The sequence below is a fragment of the Syzygium oleosum genome, unplaced genomic scaffold (assembly GCF_021117445.2).
Source record: "Syzygium oleosum isolate NSW1041296 unplaced genomic scaffold, Sole_v2.1 Sole_v2.15, whole genome shotgun sequence".
Taxonomy (NCBI): domain Eukaryota; kingdom Viridiplantae; phylum Streptophyta; class Magnoliopsida; order Myrtales; family Myrtaceae; genus Syzygium; species Syzygium oleosum.
Genome location: NW_026607499.1, coordinates 5,704,166 through 5,725,341, shown reverse-complemented (window position 1 = coordinate 5,725,341; position 21,176 = coordinate 5,704,166). Strand labels below are relative to the sequence as shown.

At 40.4% G+C, this 21,176-nt stretch overlaps 2 protein-coding genes and 1 non-coding gene across 4 annotated transcripts; all 3 read left to right on the top strand.

Moving 5' to 3' along the window:
• Positions 1-7,017: 7,017 nt before the first annotated feature.
• LOC115692513 (UDP-galactose/UDP-glucose transporter 2-like) lies at positions 7,018-10,625 on the top strand. The gene is made up of 7 exons (XM_030619387.2): positions 7,018-7,631; positions 8,056-8,084; positions 8,173-8,374; positions 8,540-8,782; positions 8,882-8,983; positions 9,563-9,670; positions 9,944-10,625. The coding sequence occupies exons 1-7, from the start codon at positions 7,506-7,508 to the stop codon at positions 10,196-10,198; spliced, it is 1,065 nt and encodes a 354-aa protein (XP_030475247.1). The 5' UTR covers positions 7,018-7,505; the 3' UTR covers positions 10,199-10,625.
• A 2,337-nt stretch (positions 10,626-12,962) lies between these two features.
• LOC115692512 (uncharacterized) lies at positions 12,963-18,809 on the top strand. Of its 2 annotated transcripts, none has more exons than XM_056318605.1 (9): positions 12,963-13,157; positions 13,850-14,001; positions 14,193-14,280; positions 15,428-15,815; positions 16,206-16,259; positions 16,628-16,725; positions 17,839-17,964; positions 18,110-18,202; positions 18,511-18,809. In XM_056318605.1, exons 1-9 carry the CDS (start codon positions 13,101-13,103, stop codon positions 18,625-18,627), a joined length of 1,173 nt encoding a protein of 390 aa, XP_056174580.1. In that variant the 5' UTR covers positions 12,963-13,100; the 3' UTR covers positions 18,628-18,809. The 2 variants fall into 2 exon arrangements, with proteins under 2 accessions (XP_056174580.1, XP_030475245.2); XM_030619385.2 differs by having other exon boundaries at positions 12,964-13,157; positions 18,113-18,202.
• Positions 18,810-20,851: 2,042 nt separating this feature from the next.
• On the top strand, positions 20,852-20,923 carry TRNAG-UCC (transfer RNA glycine (anticodon UCC)). The gene has a single exon. It is a non-coding gene; the product is annotated as a tRNA-Gly (tRNA).
• The last annotated feature ends 253 nt before the right edge of the window (positions 20,924-21,176 follow it).

The window sequence follows — 21,176 nt, the reverse complement described above, 5'->3', positions numbered from 1 at the left end:
TCAATTTAGAGAACACTAATCTCGCGGTGCTCTCGTGATTTTTGTGCAAGTCTTACTCGGCTAGTCGTTGCATGCATGCAATGCACCTAGAATATCACGTTCCCATTTGATCACTTGGAGTAAACTATGCAAAGAATTCGCGCGTTTCAAATGATCATCTAGTCTGCCGTGATGAATAAAATGCAATAATCAATGGAACGAGTAATTCGATAACAGTAGATAGGATCGATTGACTCACGTCGAATCGGCAAAACTTTTGCATTGATTTGATTATACATATGATGGAATCGGAATATAGAATGGTTAGGTTTTTCATCTAATTGTTTTTGCCCTAACTGACAAGTGAACCGTGATTTTGTTAGAGATGGAATTTGAACATCAAGGAGGGGACAATGCTTGCGATCGGATTAGCTCCTTTTGGCATAAACAGCCGGCATGCATGCATGGTACGGTGAGTTGTTTACTTCTACATCTTCAATCCATGGTAGGTTATGTTGCTATATTTAACGTGTCTTTAATAGTTTAAACTTTCTGAATAATTCAGGTACAAAAGTATCATATGAACGGAAAATTTTGGGTCGAACGAATGATATGCTTAAACTTTTTTAACGACATGAATTCTCTCGTCTCAAAAACAAAATAACATTCCACTAGTCTATCTCGATGAATATAATATTCCAATGACCAAAGCTATAAATGGTCGTAAAATGAGCAAAATTGCGAATCAAAATGGATCGCTAACCGAGTCAGATCGTGAGATTAGGTATGGTGGGGTGATTAAATTTAGTTTTTCCCGACATGGTTGTACACAAACATGATAAAGTTATTGCAAATTAGACACTCGAACTAATCATAGATAGAATTGATTAACTCATAATCAGTAAATTTAGCAATGATTCGATTAAAGAAGGTTTCTGATTTGAATCCTTTGTTGTCTTAACGGGCAATGGACCGTTGTATTCTTAGAGATGGAATGGAACATCACGATTTCCAATCGATGGAAACGAAGGCAAAAGCGGCCAATCAATCATTCAAGAAAGCTATCTGATTTCCTCATTTGGGCAGCATCAATGAGGGGACAACGCTTGTGATCGGATTAGCTCCTTTTGGGGCAATCCACAGTCGGGCGATAAAGCATTTTCGATAAAGTTAGTAATCAATACACATGCACACAATATAACATGACTAGGCGAGACGGTGATTGGCCGAGGTGGGTCGAGACTTATTCTCAAATGGTTTGGAACCCCCTCAGTCCCGAGTCCGAATCCCCGGCCGCTCCTCAGTTCCGAGAAATCCCGATTCATCCGTTGCGTGAGTTCGGCCCGTGTGCCGAGTGTAGGGATCGCTCCGCCTTCGCTCCAACTCGCCAGCTCGCGTTAGGTGGCGTAACGTATGTACCCAGAGTACAAAAATCGGAATGATCTTGCGCATGTTTTTTGGGGAATGGGCCACCGCATTCGGGCAATTGAGGAGAGCACGTGGAGTGTCAATTTGCCAGAAGCTCGTGAACATGGGGGCGCCGTAACAAATGCACTGCCAGAAGAAGAGAGGGAGCCAAATTGATGAGAAGCCCGTTTGACCTCGGGACTCGCACCCACGAATGCACCGTGCAAGTCACGATCCCAAAGGCTCCCCCCCCACCCTTCGTAAATTGAAGTTCCCTTTCAATGCATGCCCCTCTATTTTTCCCTCTAACAGTGCTTTTATTTAGGTGATAATAATATTACAAATGTCAAAAATTTTGTACGATACTTATTCTAATGTCAAATATTTTCGTCGAATCACTTTAAGTGCCAAATTGGAGCAAAAAACAGTCACTTTATGCGCCTATGGCGACAAATTTCGACTAGAAGTCACGCGTGGCATTTTAAATTATTTTTTGGGTCGCGCGTGACTTCTTTCGAATAAATTGAAGTCTAATGAGGAAAGTTTTTTGTTCAACCTGGCAAAGTGAACAAAACGACATAGCTTTTTTTTGGGGGGAAAACTCTCTCTCTCTCCCTCTCTTTGTGGAGTTGAAAAGTTTTCACCTCCATGATGCTTCCAATTCTCGTTCGCCAAAGCTCGGGATGACAAAATCGGAAGCATGGGCGAAAAAGTGGCCCGTTCTTCAAGCTTGGAGGAGGAAGAGGAAGGCCTTAGTAGTAGTGAAGATGAGACCGTGAGTGGTTGGGATTGAAGACATGGCTTTACGGTGAAAATGAAGACGTGACCGGCGAGACAAATCGGTTGACTCTACATCTTGGCGGAACCTCGAGGAGATCTTGAAGACCGTGACATAGCGGACGGACGATATATACACGCCCAACAACCCCATCATCAACAACCACGAGAAGCTTCACATAATGCCTCTCCCGCTTGCTCTGCTTCAAGAACCACCTTGAACTATAACACCAGTCATTCAATTCTTTGATGACCTCAAATCTACTTTTTTGAGGCTCTCTCGCTCACTCTCTTGCGTGTGATCATCTGCAATTTTACAAGTAATTTCAATGGGTAGGATTAGGGTTTTGCTTCTATGCCTTAATTTAGCCGTAATTTGCCGATTTAGGGAAAAAAGGGCAAACGAGCTCGAGTCGCAACCGCCAAATTAGGGTTTATATCTGGGGCAAACATATAAACGACGTCGTTTGGGACTATTAATGCTGATTGGGCACGCCGGTGAGTCACGTGGGCCGAAAAAATTGACAAAAAAAATTGTCACATCAAATTTCCGACGATCCAAATCGAATTTGGTACTTAAGTGATCGTTTTTTTAAATGGCACTTGAATGATTCGAAATAAAAAAAAAAATTGGCACTAAAATAGGCGTCGTACAAAACTTTTCATACTTTTAGTGTCCTTATGCCTTATTGGAGAGAGAAAGGAATGGAGGAAATAAGATATGGGAGCGAGCAATTTAAGAAAATTTGAATTTTTGTGTAAGAAGAGATCGAAGGGGAAATGTGAAAATTTTCTTTGCCCGTCCCCATTTGTTCCCCGGCCGTCTCTCTCTCCCAAACATGGCATTAGAGTGAGCTATGGCCGATGAGTTAGGATTAGGGCCATCAAATGAGTGGGGTCAGATCACGTTTGAGTTGGTCAAAAATGGTCCGACATAAATGACCATTCTTTATGTAACACAAATTTGTGACCTATTCTCGGCCTATACACGACCCAACACATTTATTTAAATACTTCCATATTTAGTCAAATATATGAAAATCAATATATACCTAGTTAACCCACTTTAAGCTCTTCATATGTATATTTTATTTGGATAAATTCACTATTTCAAATCTAAGATGCTAAAGAATTGACTTTAAACATTGCATAGAATTTTCGATATTTGCATTGTGTCACAACGAAGGAAAAGAGAAAGTCAGTACTTGGTAGTGAATTTGTAAAATTACAGTAACAAATAACATGGAGGAATTGAAATTTTAATTAAATGGAATGTAAGATATTGAAAAATATGATTTATACTGACCATGGATTGCAATGATAAGAACTAAGATTAGAATATTACATTAAAACAACAATGTCAAATGCAACCAAGAAAAGATACGCTTCAATAACTAAGAGACGAAATTTATAAGATTAATAAAAATAAAAAATAATGAGGAAGAAAAAGACCATCTTGATATTTTTAATAAAGGTGAAGTCAGGCCCATCTTGCTACCGCACTAAAACTTCTCTAAATTCGAGATGTCCATTATTTTCTCATAGAGGGTGAAGAGAGCTAGGTTGGGTTTGGATAAAATGTGAATGCATTTAGGTTCCGTTCGTTTCGCGAAATTTTTTTTCCAAGAAAACATTTTTCGGGTTTCCGGTGTTCGGGGGGCGGAAAATAAACTATCCGCAGAAAACATTTTCCCTCAATGAGTGAAAATATGAACAAATGTAAGGAAAACATTTTCCTCCACCTTCTTGCTTCATTCATTATCTTTTTTCTTTTTTCTTCTTCTTTCTCTTTTCTATCTTCTTCTCCGGCCGGTCGCCGGCCACGGCGGCGGCCGGTGATTGGCCACAGGCGAACTCGAGCCTCGCCACAGGCCGGCGAGCTTGGGCCTCGCCAGATCTGGCGAGCTAGGCGAGGCTCGAGCTCGCTTGTGGCCGGTCACCGGCCGCTGCCGGCAACTTGCCGGAGAAGAAGAAGAAGGAAAAAGAAGAAAAAGAAAATTAAAAATATTTTTAAAAAATATTAAAAGTATTGCAAAGAGAAAAATCTTTTCCATACGAACAACGGAAAGTATTTTCTGAGACTTTTTCAAATTTCAGCCGAATATCGGAAAATTATGTCATTTTTCAGGAAAATGACTTCCCAGAAAATATTTTTCATAAATGTTACATTTTCCGCCAAACGAACGAAATCTTAGGCTATGTTCGTTTCCGGAAAAATATTTTTCCGGAAAATATTTTCCGCGTTTTCCGGTGTTCGGGGCGGAAAATGTTTTCCGTGGGAAAATATTTTCCTTCCCCACCCCAAATCCTTCATTGTTTTGAGGAAAATGATTTCCTCTTTTTCAAAGAGGAAATCATTTTCCCAAGAAGGCAAAATTGCCCATGTAAGGGAAAATGTTTTCCGTGGGAGAGGAAGTGGATCGTCGGTCACCGCGCGGTCGCATGATGCCACCGGCGCGGCGCAACGAGCTAAAAAGTATTTTCCGAAAAGTTTTTCAAATTTTAACACTGGAAAATTGTGTTCGAAACATTTTTGAAAAATGACTTAAGGAGAATATTTTCCAAAAGGAGAATATTTTCCGGGAAACGGCGCCTTAATACTAATATTTTTTGGGATTTTATCATTCTAAACCTATTTATAACTCATTTACTAAACATAGCTAACTTATGTAATAATCAGCCAATCAAAATTTGGGTCAAGAAATTATGCCATTTTAACAGGTTTTACAAAGATTGGCGTCGTTGCGATAATGATGCCAAGCGCGCAACGAGCTAACTGCTGCAAAAAAACCAATGCTAAATGACTTTTCACAAAGAGAAGCCCAATTGATGTACAGTTGCAATTCTATCGCGATTATGAATGGATTCGATTTTCTTGTATAGATTTTATATCATCAATTCGAGATTGGTGATCATGTACTGCTTTTCAAATGTCTAATTTGATAATGCAACCAGGCTTATCAATATCACCATGATACCGATTTAAATGTGCTTCTTCTGTCGACTTTTGATTACGAATCGACATTGGAAATTAGCGGGTTTCACCAATACTTAGCCAACCTTTTCCCCCTCATTTTCCCTATATAAATTTTTCCTAGAGAAAGCATGAATGAAGTGGAGAAGGTATGTTATGTCCAATCCAATTAATATATCCGAGCATAGGCTTGATCAATCCGCCAGAATCTTCATTGAATTAGTCTTCTTAATCATTTTTGCTAATCATACAAAAAAAGAAAACGACCGCATATAATTATCAATAGCGTGCATGAGCAATATTGTCCATGACTTATAGAAAAAGCATTACGCATTCGATATTCCCGCACCCAAACATGTGTAGACACTTGCGTCTTTGTCAAGTGTCACACAACCTTAACCATAACCATAAAATAAGCCGGCAGCCCCAGCCACCAACTTCTATTTTAGAGAATACAAAGTTTGGAAAGGAGACGAAACGAAAATTCTAATGATAAAGCCTTAGATTATGGAAACGAAAGACATGGCATTGGCTGGTTGATTTCAGTTGGTTGCCAAGGAGGCATAATATGCAGGATCACGCACATTATTCAACAATATAGTAAATTATTCACCTTAAAAAATGAAAAAAAAAAAAAAAAGAAGAAGAGGAAAAACACAGCAGAATGACATCAAAGTCCAACAAGGCCAAAATCGTCATGCGAAAATCACCCAATCAGTTTTAGTATATATTGTATGGATGATGCTTAGGTTCCGAACTTTTTTAATTTTATCAATTTAGTCCTAAATATTTGCGCAAAATTTCAATGTGTAGTCCATCTGGCCAACTTTCGTCGGAAATCGCTGACATGACGGTCCAGTCATCGTCGAGGTACACTGCCGTGTCAATGACTACATTAAAATTTCGCGCAAATATTTAGGACTAAATCGATAAAATTGAAAAGTTTATAATCGGACTGGCGCCTGCAAAATAAGTTTATGATCAATTGGATAAATTTTTCCCTGCACGCCTTGGTCAACTGTTATGATTTAAATAATTAGGCACTTGCCTCTGAAAATCAACTTGCATTGAATCGGTCGTAGACAACGAATTGGCCCTTTGTAGATTCCGCATCAATCATTTAATTTGCACCAATTATTTCCCCTTCGAGTGGGTTAAGCTCGAAAGAGAGATCCATCTTGGCTGTTTCTCCAATGAGACATGAGAAACTTGCACGAGGTTTAGCGACAAATTGGACCTCTTCCCAAATCGTTCAACATCCTTGCTTCCATGACCCAAAATTGGGCACGCCAATGTTACATCAGATAGTAAAACTTGTTAGTTAATAATTTATTTAATTTATGAGGGCATTTATTACGCGAACACGAAAGGCACGCAATCGAAACATTCGTTTCCAAGACCCTTTTTCTGAATTATCTCCGTATAAAATCAAGCATCCGATTTAATCTAGTTTTGAAGAAGTTACTGAGTCGAGCTAAACATATCGGTTCGGGACGTATTCGGATCGAAGTGAAATCAAGTCGCACGTTTCGATTTGGGATCGGTTTGTTTTATCCATTTGAATTTTCTCAAATGATAATAAGCATTCGACTCTTTTTTGTTCTCTTTCTTTTTTGTGTTTTTTTGGTCAATTTGCCGAATCGCTGGACAAATGGCGTGCCGTTTTCTGCTGATTGCTAGCTTAGCAAGTAGCAGCACGGTCCCCCTATTGCCATACTTACCAAATCGCGGATTTTCCCGAGAAAATTACTTCCGGGAAAATCGCGATTTTCACCGGAAAGTTTCCTAAATTTTCCTGACGCCCGCCCTAAATTCATATTAAAGCCACTACCAAGCTGGTCTGTTGAGCGGCAGTCCTCCCTCCCTCTCTCTCTCTCGATACTCTTTCTCTCTCTATTTCTTGGTGTTTCTTGACTTTGAATCTTCCTCGTCCTTCTTCCTCGCGCTAAGTTCGGAACGCCAAAAGCAAGAGTCACTTGAAAAGTCTCCGATGGCGGAGTGAGACTACTGAGGGAGGAGGGGGTGTGGGACTCGCGCTTTACGCGGCTTTTGTCCTTCGTCGTATACTTTTCTTGCTCTTGTAGCGACCGCTCGCGTCTTTTCTTGGTGTCATGAACCGGCCCTCTGCTGCTGCTGCTCCTCCGGTTTCTTGCTAATCTCGCTGGCGGGGGGAGTGCCCGTGCCCAAAGGGTCACGCGAGGTCGAGCAAGCAAGGCCCGATTCCTGCCCGCCCCTCCCGTCCCTTTGGTTGCTCGCGCATCGGTTCTTGGTTCTTGGAGCGTTCGGGGGTGATCCACTGATCGTCGGGTCGTGCTCGTGATTCTGGGTGCGAGGGAGAGGATCGAGGAGGGGGGAGAGGGCAGGAAGGATGAAGAGCGAGGATCAAGCGAGGTCCCTGTTCGGGATTTCTCTCTCTGATCGCCCGAAGTGGCACCAATTCCTCATCTGCTCTTCCGGGTTCTTCTTCGGCTACCTCGTCAACGGCGTCTGCGAGGTCCGTTCGCTTGGTTCTTCGTCACCTAGACTTTTTTCTTGATTTTGGTTGTTCAACTAGCTTTTTTTGCGGAATTGTTGGGTGTTTGGTTGGTGGGACTCTTTCGAACACGAAAATGATGTTCGAGTCTTGTTTTGTGGTTTGATGAGTTTTCTGAATTTTGTGTGTGGATCGCGAAAAGCATGTTTCATAGGCTCGTTGAGCGAGGTGGAGCCCATCAAAGTACAGCAAAAGCGCGGTGTTCGTGTTTCTCGTGGACGTTCTTTAGGATTCACTTTGACATTACTGTTCTATTGATCTCTTTGGCCTTGTTTAACTCGATCGGGGACGAGTTTGATGATAGTTTTTAGTTTGAAAATGCCGAAGAATCGATGTCTTCATGGATATGCTTTAATACCTTCTACTATTCTTCTTCTTTTTGCAGGAATACGTGTATAATCGGCTCCAATTCAGGTGTGTGCTCTGTTACATATGCTCTGCAAGTCTGGCTTTGAGCTCTTTGCCTTATGGGTTATTGACTTAAATTTTTTGGGCTTTTCAGCTACGGTTGGTATTTCACCTTCATACAAGGATTCGTGTACCTGATACTCATATACTTTCAGGGTTTCACCACCAAGCAGATGGTGAACCCATGGAAAACGTATGTGAAGCTCTCTGCTGTGCTCATGGGTTCTCATGGATTGACCAAGGGATCTTTGGCTTTTCTCAATTATCCTGCCCAAATCATGTTCAAATCCACAAAGGTAAATCAACATCTCCATCTTTCCTTAGTTCGGTCTTGAGCTTGACTAATACTTGGCTTCTATCAGAGGATTGTTCTTTTAGTCAGTATATTCCTGCTTCTGTCGTTGAAATGTAGGAAATCTAAGTGATTTATTCTTGTTTCCCTTGTCATTGTGAAAGAATAGGTTTTGCCAGTCATGGTGATGGGAGCATTTATTCCTGGCTTGAGAAGAAAGTACCCTGCTCACGAGTATTTATCAGCTCTGCTTCTAGTAGCTGGTCTGATTCTGTTCACCTTAGCAGATGCTCAGACTTCTCCGAATTTTAGCATGATTGGTGTTTTGATGATTACTGGAGCTTTAATCTTTGATTCATTTCTCGGAAATTTGCAAGAAGCCATATTTACCTTGAATCCTGATACAACGCAGGTACTGAGTTACATTCTCAGTTTCCTTTTGATGATTCTTGGTTAGGAGGTAATAGATTGGTTAGTTTCCTCTTCGTAAGTTGTATTACTTCTTTCGCAGATGGAGATGTTATTCTGTTCGACAGTAGTCGGCCTGCCTTTCCTTGTTCCACCAATGATCCTTACAGGGGAGTTGTTTAAGGCTTGGAATTCATGTTCTCAGGTGAGGGGAAAATTCTTTCTTTCTGTTACACGTTATACAAAGTAGATGCCTTATCCAGCATCTATTCCATCTTTAGAACTTTTCTTTTTGCATTTTGCTCATGTATTGTTAAGTCGCTGAACTCAGACATAACGTGCCCACTACGCCCAACTACCAGCTAAAGCAATTTCCTGGGACACTCAATGATCTGGGAGTTGACTATTCTATTCTACTCTATATTATACTAATGCTGATCATACATTCCCCAGACTTGGTACAGTAAGGCTATTTGGTAAACAAAGGTTGGGCTCTAAGAGTGGTATTAAATTATTTGAGATCCACAGCATCAATAAATATTTTCAAAAGGGACAAGCGAACTAACTCAAGTCATCAAGTGTAGATAAAGGGGACAGAAAATCCACAGCTTTCCCATAGAAAATGAAGAAATAATATTGGAAAAAAAATAAAGTGTAAATTTGATTGGCTATCTTCTAGGCTTTAAAATGTTGTCTATGTTGACTGCACCTAAATATTTACTTTGCACATTATTTGCATCTTATTCATTTTGACTCACTCTTTGTTGTCCGTAACCAATGGCAGCACCCATACGTTTATGGGGTGTTAATTTTTGAAGCCATGGCCACATTTGTTGGACAAGTCTCTGTATTATCCCTCATAGCCATCTTCGGGGCTGCAACTACTGCAATGGTAAATACCTTATACCGCATTCATTTCAGAAAGTTTGGACTTCTTACAGTTGATCTTTTTTGTTTTTTTGGGTGGGGTTAGAAGGATTAGTTTGTACTTTTGTAATTACCACTTCCACAGCCGTGCGACTTTACTCGGTTACAAGACTAGGATCATTGGAATTTCCGGAGTTCACCACAGAGACGGGTTTCCTGAAAACTAAAACAAGATCATAAATGGCAGTGTGCATTTATCTGAATGATCAGCTAATGCTTCTGGTTAATCTAAATGCAGGTAACAACTGCCAGGAAGGCCGTCACTCTCTTGTTGTCATACTTGATATTTACAAAGCCATTGACAGAGCAACACGGAACGGGGCTTCTGCTCATAGCCATGGGGATCATATTGAAGATGTTGCCAGAAAACAAACCACCTCCCAGGGGTACAATGGCAAATGGTGGTTCTAAGCACGAGAAATCTCCACTCCGACGAGACAGCAAACCTGTTGACAATGGGGAAGGTGAGGAAGAAGGAAGGCCTTTAGTATGATTGAAGGTGGCCCGTTTCCTTTTCCTCTTCCCCTTGTTTTATATTCTTTTCGTAAACTTTTCACTCTATTTTTCCTAGCTTGCAAGATCACACGTCACAGCTGCCTAGACAAATTCATTGTCGATAAGTCTGTAGTTTCAACGGTTTCTTGGTGATTATGCATCCGTCAAGCGGAGAAATCTTTAAAGCATCTTGCCGGGAAAGGCAATGGCTACTACTAGAAAGCGAATGGGGGCACTTAGATATCAGTGTTTTGTCACTGGGATGCTGTCTCTTTTGAGAGATGTTCCTAGTTGTGAATGAAAAGGGTCCATTCATTTTTCTCTCCTGGCAGTGTCATTGTTGATGATGTACATAATTCAGGAACGTGGTAGATCAGATTGTGCTTTACTTTTAAATCAATTCAATGAGTTCACTTGTTATATTACTCTCGATGAGATCACAGCAATTCTTTCTAGTTGTGTTATTTGGATATACTGTCTCTGTAGTTATTTTGAGGTTCTTATTCTCGATTCTCCCGGGGCACTTGGGAAATTTTATTCGATAAGCAAATATTCAGTTTTTCAAAGCATCGATTGAGCATTCTCGTGGGATTTTTACGCTTCGAGTTTCGCCTAGTCCTGGTAAGTTACATCTTGATAGGGAATATTGTCCAAAAAGTCCTAAACCTACGATACGATAGCCAAGTCCATCATAACCCTTTCAATTGTACCAATTTAGTCTTAAATCTTTTGACAACTTGCCAATTAAGTCTTAAAATCTTTCAATTGCATCAATTTAGTCATAAACATTTTGATAATTTTCTAATTTAGTCCTAAACCTTTATCGATTTGCCAATGTAGTCATTCCGATCAATTATCCAAATAATAGGTTTAGGACTAAATTGGGAAATCGTGAAAAGCTTTATGATTAAATCGACACAATTGAAAGATTTAAGACTAAATTGACAAATCGTCTAAAGGTTTAAGGCTAAATTATCACAATTAAAAGGTTTAAGACTGAATTGATCGTCATAAAATAGGTTTAGGATTTTTTGAACAATTTTCCCGATCATTACAGGCCGAAGAATCAATGAGCTTACCTCTGTCATCTTCACTAGGGAGATCACACTCATTTGGGACCTTTGGTTATTTGATTTGGGTGATTACAAATTTCAAAACTACAGTGGCTTTCTAGTCTGCTCCTTGAGCTCCTCGGATCCAAGCTTCTCCAACATATATAACAAGTACGAAGAATCGTCCTCCTCCATCCGAATGTCGGAAAAAGCTTTACTTGGTTCACTACTAGTCTTTCGAAGTCATCTGTATCCGAATGCTACTGTTCATATCTTTTTTTTTAAGTCATCTGTATCCGAAAGCTATCGTATCAAAAATGCTGCTTCAACTCCCATGTGGTCCCTTGGAGAGGTTCCGTTTGGACTCTAGACATGGGGTGTTTCCCAAAATTCGACCATTGGCATCGACATATCGGTACGAACCAGCCTTCCTGGCGAGGTATGGGCAAGATGACTACCACTTCCGGGTGCCGCCTAGCCGATTCCGGTCGAGCCGAAAGCCAACCCTAATTCACGAGCTCGTGCTCGGGGGTTGGTCCGTAATCGAACTTTCACCTAGTAGGTTGGCTAGTACCTTAATATTGTCTCGATTCGAGTTATGTATTTTGCCGGTAGTATCCGAACCTTTCGGCTAGACTAATTCCTTACGGATGCTCGATTCATATGCGTTATGTAAGCTTCCATCACATATTATGATGAATGTAGACTTCTTGTTTAATTCATAAACGAGTTTAAGAAATTTCTCTGAAGGGCATTGAATATCGCGATACGATCCCGTGATTTCTTTTTCCGATCGTCCGAGTCGACAATACATCGTACCGAGCCTATCCGGACCCGACGACGGGCGAGGTCGGTCCGGCACGTCGAGGGGCAACGGGCTAGACCCACGATCATCTCTACTTCGATATATACGTATAGTAAGGGCCTGTTTGGTTCAACTTTGAAAATTGTTATTTAAATGCAAAATACCTTTGGGTGAAAGCTTATATCGGGAAATTCTGAATGGTGTTTGGCAAAAATATTTTATAAAGCTACTTTGGCCAAAATATAGTGTTTGGTGAATTATTTTTGCAAATGGACTTTGAGAATAAAAACCTAACTTACCCTTCGCCGGGCCCGGCCGCCGATGGCCAGCCGAAGAGCCAGACGCTGCCCGGCGGCAAATGGCCCGAGGTCGCGAGACCGCCGGCCGATATGGGCCTCGAGGCGGCCGTCGCCCGGCCGGTGACCCTGGATCGCGGGACTTGCAGCGGCCAGCTTCGAGGTCGCGCGACCCGAGACGGCGTGCGGTCGCACGACCTCGTGGCCGCCCGAGGTCGCACGACCCAGCACCGCCGGGTCAGCGCGACCCGGAGGTCAGCCTCCGGCACGTCGAGGGGCAACAAGCTAGACCCACGATCATCTCTACTTCGTATATACGTATAGTAAATGGTCCATAAGGGGGAGGCTGTTACGACGCCATAAGCGGCGGAGGTGGTGGGTCCCACGGAGATGGGCCACCACACTTCAGACCAAACGAGCCACCCACGTGGCCCAGGTGGAGCTTGCCCCTTCCTCCTGCCGATGACGAGCCGATCGCACGGCCCCAGTTGAATTCCACTCCACAACCTCATCCGACGGCCACGATCAGCCCCTCAAATTTTCTTTCTCTCTCTTTCTTTTTTTTTTTTTTTGGGGCTGAACACGCTCTCTCTCTCTGGGGCTGCTTCGTTTCAGTTCCGGTGTGAACAGAGCAAACGAATCAGAAGATTTGCTGCAAATTCTCGACGAACGGAACCCTAATTTGATCCCCTCCCTCCTCCCTTCTTTCTTGGCGTTCGGTAATCTCCTCCCGGCACCGGCGGAATCATGAGCAGGAAACGCCTCGCCCCGTCGGCCTCCAACCCCGACGCCGCCGACTCCGCGGTGAGTCCCCCCGCCCTCTCCGCTCCCAACAAAAGGAAATTTAGATCCCGGCTCCGACCTCTCCAATCCCGCGCCTTTCCTCGTCGTTTCGGCTGCCACGCTCGCCGGCGGTACCGGCCGGTGGAGCATTTGCATTGGCTGCGCGTGTTCGTGTTGGGTGGCGTGGGTGGGCTGGGGGGGTTGGAAGAAGTCTCGCTGCTCTCTACTGTTCCGCCTTGGACGCGTTTGGGTTGTCGTTTACTTTGGGAGCTCGTAGAGGAAGTTGTTTTGAGCTCTTATGGTGTAGTGTGGGAGTCGGTTGCTGCGTCGGTGTTCGGATGGTTTCGTCCGGAGTTGAGTTTGAGCTGGCCGATGCGAAGTCGTTGTGCATTTGGGAACATTAGTGACGAGTTACGGATGAAAGTTGATTTAGTTCGTAGGCCTTTTTGAATGCCTCTCTTTTTCGTCCCTGCTCATATGGAACGATAGTTTATTTGGGAATTGAGTGTTTTATGGGAACTGCCGGAAGAATTTGTCTGCTTTATCTGCTCTTTGTAAGTTCGGAAACGGAAGCACTGTGCTGTTGCGATCTGTGGAGCTATCGTTATGCTAGGGAGCTTAGGAAGTGAGGTGGAGTATAAGGTGGGATATGCATTTGAACGTGGCGGTTGTTGCTTACTATTCGTTTTTGTTTTTCCTTTGATTCGATGCAGTTCTGGAATAAGAGAGTAATGGCTGGATCGACTTTCGATGTGCATAGGGCTGAACCATCTCAACAGCAGTTCATGGCGACACCACCGCTTGATATGCACCGGGCTGAGTCGTCTCGGCAGCACGTGAGAGCTCTCAATACCCAATTTGCAAGGTTCGTGTTAATTATTTCCAATTTCTCCATAGACATGAGTTTGACTTATTCTTCAAATGACCAGGTGGTAGATGCCCTATGGAGGCTCTCTAATGTTTTTATTTTGCTGAATAACGTTGTTTTCCCCTCTTATTTTCGGACTTTGGTGCGTCTTATCTTTACTTTGTAATTATGCCTTTTGGTCTGAACAGTTGGGTGCAAACACAGTTGAAGAATCATCCCGATGAGCTATGGGATGATGGCCTCCGTGACTATTTAAGTCATGCTTCAAGCATAATGGTACTATTTCCCCACTTCACTTTATTGTACGGTCATAGATCGGCATGTTTTGTGGGAAGCCATAATTATGAAGTGCTGCTGCATGTTGTTGTGCTTGAGCCTTGAAGCATTTGACCTGGCCACTATTTATAGTAAATCAGCAAATATCTGTATATCACTGGTGTTTGTTATCCTTGAATAGTTCTATGGAAGTCCCTTTGTAAATTTAGATCTTTTGGAGAATTTGTTGGCATGAATTATAACGCTTTTCTGCAGTATCTAGGCACTTCCACTGTGAGAATGGTGTGTTGAAATAATTGAAAGTTGCAATTCCAGTACTTTATTCATGTTTTATTGGGTAGGTCAAATGCCGATCATCAGTTTATCCAAGATGGTGTTCCTTATAATCCCTTTGCAAAGGAATGACTTTTCAGCATGCTTGCTTACACTAGAATTGATATGTTTTATCTTTAAAGCCGGCTGCTTTTGGGATTTTGGTTATAGGCCCAAATTGGAGAGAGTAGAATAGTACGTTTATTATCTAATTACATTCTGAGATTTCCGTAGAGCAAGCTGTGTCAACATGCTTGGATCTACCTTGGTCATTTCAATGAACATGAAATTGCTATCCATCAGTAAGTTCCTTTAGAAATTTCACTGGAACACAGCCAATGTGGATTGTTCATGTTGAATATTTACTTGGAATAATGACAAAGGAAGGATCATAGTCTTCTTTTGGCTTTTTTTCACTCATGCCGACTAGCTGCATTTTGGTCCCGTACTTGCTTTTGTAAACTAATCACCACGTGAGAAAAAGGATGATCAGATGGGAGATTTCTTCCCTTGAAGTATTCTGAACATAATTTTCTTTACATGTTTATTTGCTGCGTGATGTGAACATCTCTCTCTGTGCATGCATCACACATGCTCATAGGTGCAGGTTCTGTGAAATCTGGTTCATCTTGGTTGTTTCTGTGGCTGGTGAATGAATACTAGTATGTACCATGTGAAGACAACCAACAGATCCGTCAACCTTGTTTAAGTTGTTTTCTCTAGTTAAAATGCAGTTTGTTACTCATCTTGATGCAGAATTGCTGATGATGTGTTCTGGCCATGAAATGAATCCTTACCATGCCGTGATACTTGTTGGTCTATACTGTTGTTGTAGGAGAAATTCAGTGATGTTGTCAACTGGCTCAAAGCAAATAGTTTAAAAGGGGAGAATTCGTCTACTGCAGGACCTCATACTGCCGAAAAGAAACTGATATCTGAAGATAAATTTAAAATGGCAAATTCATCTTTGGACAAGGTGAATTCCAATCCAACAAGTACAACTTTGAGCTTTTCTAGTCCGTGGAGCTTTGGAGTATCTTCTAGTAGTCAAGCCAGTACTGGATTGTTCAACTCTGAAGTGAAGCCAGTACCAGAAATTAAAGATAGTGTGATAAAGCCATCTCAGGAGAAGCCTGTCTTTACTCCATCCAGTAATGATACTAGTTTTGTGAGCCCATGGAGCTCAGGGGTGTTCTCAAGCAGCCAGACGCCAGCCTTTTCTGGTATGTACAGTGGTTTAAGGACATGTTAATACGCTCACTTTTAATAGGACTTGCATTTGGCAGTTATATTGGGGATTATGTACGCAATTTTCTGTCTTCTAGAATTTGATGACTAAGAGAAATTGCTGTTACAATGATTTTCTACATTTGATGGTTTCTCCCACAATACTTGGCAATGTACTACATCTGATTTGATCCTTTGAATGCAAGGTGCATTGCTTCCCCCAACTTCTGAGGAAGGCTATTGTTGGGACTAACCCGCTAGTATGGCGCTAAAGAAATTTTAGATGTATGATAGAAACAAACTCTAGGATTTAACCCAACTGTACATCCTTATTTATCTCTTGTAAGCACATTGTTATATTCATCCTTGGTTTTTATTTGTGTCAGGATTCCAAAGTTCTGCTTCTGCAAATGCTGGTGCTTCTGATGATAAAGATGGTGGTAAGAAAAATCTGAACTTTATTTACAAATTCTCATAGAATATACAGAAATGTGCTAAATTGTCCCAGAGCATGGTAACAAGAGTTCTGATACAGTACTTCGTTTGAGATGGCTTAGTTCATACAGAAATAACTCTTAGTCAAAATTTCGTAGAATTGTTAGTATTGTGAATGGTAATATCGGTTTATGTATATAAGTTTTATGTTCATCTTTGATGATAAAGCAGATATTTTGAGTATGCTTGATTAGTCTGATTGGGCCCATAGAGTCAGAAGCATACCCATATGAAGTAGAAACTAGACAATCTCCATCATACACGTGCACAAAAATTAAATGCGATTGATGTTGTTATTTCTTCTTGTCAACAGAAGATGAGTTGGAGCAGCCTAGCAGCCCATCTGTGAAAAAATCCGAGGAAAAGGGAATCGTGGTTGTCCATGAAGTCAAGTGCAAGCTTTATGTAAAGGTGAGTGTCTGCTGCTTCAAGCGATTTGATATTGATTCATTACATGGAACCACCTCATTCTGGATCGCCTTCTGTTCATGGTGCTTATTGATTGCTCATTTGTTCGTGTCTTTTTGGCTTTAGGCCTTGTCTTGGGATGGCTGTAGCCATTTATGACAAGTGTCTATTGAGATCAGTGTGATCATTTATTACTTGAATTGGTCTTGGCTTGTTCCCTCTGTGACTTTGTGATTGATTAAAAACACTGACAAAGTTCATCCTACATTGGTTCGATAGATGGCTTTACTATTTTCTTGCTAAGAACAACTCTGTAGTTTTGCTGTTGGAATTCTCCTGCGTATTTTCTTTTATGAATGTCTTTTAAGTTTGGCCAAGTCACTTTATGCAAGAAGAAAAATATGGCCAGAATGAATAAGAGCATTTGGCTAAGTTCATGTTGTGCAATAAAAAAAAGGCTCTGGATGAGAACACATAACTAGACTTTAGATGGATAGGTAAACTTGCTTAGTGGTGCTGGTTTGTGCTAAAATGTTCAGTTAAGTAATCGGCTGATGAACTGTGACTCATGATTTTACCACCTGGAAATTATCTCATTCAAGTGTTGCAATCACTGATATGGGTGACATGTAAGTGATATGACGGATGTATCAATACCCAAACTATCTGCTCTGCATATTGCCGAGCACTGACAAGCAATGGCAGCTTGGATTGCTGGTTTTGTCCCTGATCACTTCACACCCGCAGCAGTAGAATTTGATGGGACTGTCATTCTCCAACTGTAATTTTTTATGATGACTACTTGGGAATTTTATACAAGTTCATCACTTTTATACAGTTTCACTTGGTACTTTCAAGTTCTATCTTTGAATGCAATTGGAGTTGAAAACAAGTTCCGCATTGCCAATAATGTATTACACCAGTAAATGCTGAAACTTTGGCACCGGTCATCATGATATATGTTCCTCAAGTCTTGGCATATCTAACCAAATTTATGCATAATGGATTACTTTGCCAGATTTGATGAGAATAGCTGATTTCATGATATCAGTGCATGCCTATAACTTGGGATGTGTTCTCATAAATATTAATATTGCTCACTCTTGACATGTCTAGTCCACCGATCCTGCTGATAAGGATGCATGGAAAGATAAAGGTGCGGGGCAGCTTTCCATCAAATGCAAAGAGGGTGTAAGCAAGGGAACAAAAGAATCCAAACCAACAATCTTGGTTCGCAATGATGTAGGTGTCCTCACTTCTCACGTGTTTTGTTTTCTAAGCTGTCTGAAATGATATTGTGGAATGCCCATGCCAAGTATTGCTTGACCATATGCATCATAATCTCCTGTACTTGTCGTGGGTTTTTTAAATCTTTTCTTGTTTACAGCAGGTGGGAAAGGTGTTGCTTAATGCTTTGATATATCCAGGCATCAAGACAAACTCGCAGAAGAATTCTATTGTCGCAATATTCCATACTGCGGTAATACATTTTGCTGTTGCATACATGAACAGTCTCGAGTTCTTCATCGTTCTTGGTTATCTGACAACCCTTGATTTAGTCATTTTTGTACTGCTATCTTGGATAGTTGATTGTGAAGAACAATCTTGCTCCTAGAATTTTCTTGTCATCCAACACATTGATGGAAGTGGTAGTTACAGAAATGAGCCTTCACATTTCCGGTGATTCCAGCCAATTTATGATAATCATTGTTTCAGTGTGGTGCTGCTGCTGCTTTGAATAAACATCGTCTGGCGTAGGTAATATCAGTTCGCCATTTGTGCTTGTAGGATGATGGAGGCAGCAACGAAAAAGTTGTGGCGCGCACCTTCTTGATCAAAACCAAGACACAAGAGGACCGCAATAAATTGGCAACGGCAATCCAAGAATACGCCCCTACTTCTTGACAGTTTACTGCATGTACCATTATATATTTTGATTTATTCGGAAAAGTTGCATAATGTTCCCCCCTAATTCTCAGCTCCTTTCATTTTGACCCCCTGAAACTTGCAATTATTGCACATTGAGACTGTGCCGTCGACTCTTTTAGCATCAAATAGCAAGTAGAGCCAAATATTTTATTGCGGAATTATCAAATTGAGTCGCAATATATGCAGTAAGGAATGCTTCCTTTCTATATTTGTTAGCATTGTCCCGCTCCCTGTGAGAAGAGAGTTGCTTTTCTTGATCAAGTGGATTTTATTTGGCTTTAACTTTGCTATATTTGGGAAAGTGGGAAGAATGAAAATTTGAGTGAAAAATTTCGAACTAAAGTTTCTCGTGATAAGGGGAGGAGCTTTTGAAATTATAGGTGTTTTCTTTTTCGTTTCCTTCTGTCTTTAGTCCCCTGAAAATAGCACTTGTTTGAGCAAATATATAAGGGTTAATAACACGAGAAACCTCAAATTGGTATACCTGTAATAATTTTACCTCGAATTTTTTTTTTACCACCAAAAATCATATATTGGTACACTTGTGAAAATTTTACCACAAACTAATTTTTTAACCGCCAAAAATCTCAAACTGGTATATTTGTAACAATTTTATCCTGAATTAATTTGTTGATCACTAAAAATCCCAAACTTGTACATTTATGACAAATTTACTCTCCATTAGTGTTCGTTAAATTTGATTAATATCACGAAAAATCATAAATTAGTAAACTTGTGACAAACAGAGGGATAGAACCCCAAACTGGTACAACCGTCAACTAACACGTGTCATCAAACTTGTAGCAATTTGACAGCAAAATTTAACGGAAACTAACGAAGGGTAAATTTGTCATAGGTGTACCAACTTGGGATTTTTAGTGGTCAAAAAATTAGTTCGAGGTAAAATTGTCACAGGTGTACCAGTTTAGAGTTTTTTATGGTCAAAAAATTAGTTCAAGGTAAAATTGTCACAGGTATACCAGTTTGGGGTTTTTCGTGATATTACCAATATATAAATGCCATGTTATGTAGGTCAAGAAAATTGTTTTTTCAGTCGCATGCTTTACGGTATATTACCCTTAAAAACCTCCAACTGTAATTCGTGTTCTAATTTTACCTTTTGTCTCATAAAAAACCTCTAAATTTGTGTCATGTTCCAATTCTTTTTTTTTTGTCCCAAAAAAAATCCTCAACTTTATGTTTAGTCCCAATTTTACCCTAAACTTTATTTCTCGTAAAAAAAAATTGTCAACTTTAGGTTTAGTACCACTTCTATCCTTAACTTTTTTTTATCTTATAAAAAAATCTCAGCTTTAGGTCTAGTTTCAATATCACTCTATTTTTTTTAATCATAAAATATTATCAACTTTTACTTGAGTCTCAAATCTGATTTCCATTAATCCTCTGTCAAAATCGTTCTCAGTGATCTTGTGCTGAATCTTTGATCTCTCGTGGTTGTAAATATCATGCTTGGGATGCTCGAACAACTTATGCTTAGGAGTTTTCCACGAGAAATTTTGACAAAGGGTTATTGGGGACAAATTTATAACTCAAGTAAAATTTTGTGTATTTTTATAAAACCACAGAAAACTTTACGGTAAAATTGGGACCCGACAATAAAATTGGGATAAGACCTAAATTTTGGGATTTTTCATGGGACAAAAAAAATTTTAGGATAGAATTGAGACAGGACCTAAAGTTAAAGGTTTTTTATGGGATAAAAATAAATTTATGGTAGAATTGGGACATGACCTAAACTTGGAGGTTTTTATGAGACATGCTAAAATTAAAGGTTTTTTAGGTTATTAGGCCCATGTTGTCAAAAATTTGAGATTCTTCTCGAAATCTCATGCTTGTGTATTGAGAATAATTGCTTGTAATTAGAAAATAGCGAGAATTACGACCGATAACCAAGAAATTTTCGATTGCAACTTTTCCTCAAATGGATGATTTTTTTCCGCATATCGCTCAAACCTCGCGGGTTGTAACTTCTCATCGGGCTTGATTTACAAATCATATTATGGCCAATGTTGCTTAAACTTTGTTTATTGAGATGAGGCATCCTTAATTCTGAATAATACAATCTCAAATTGCGAATCATACTAAATTTGAAGAAAAATGCTTTAATAATACTTTAATATAAAAAAATAGATCGAATTAAAATATTAAATATATTAAATCGGTTATTTCATCAACAATTGCGTCCGTAGTCCAACGGTTAGGATAATTGCCTTCCAAGCAATAGACCCGGGTTCGACTCCCGGCGGACGCATTTTTTTTATTTACTCATAGTAATTTTTCTTAAATGCACTGTTCATTACTGACGTAATCTTCTATTCTTCGAAAAGTGTAATAATTACCTCTCGATGGCTTTTTTCTTCTTTTTTTTTGGGCTAGGGAGGTAATGGATTAGCTGTAAGTTGTCCTATCACTCATCTTAATCTTCTAATATATCTGAGCCACCGTGCTTAAGTGAACAGAGAATCAGAGATATCCGGCTTGGTCAAAGTCGCAACCATTTCATT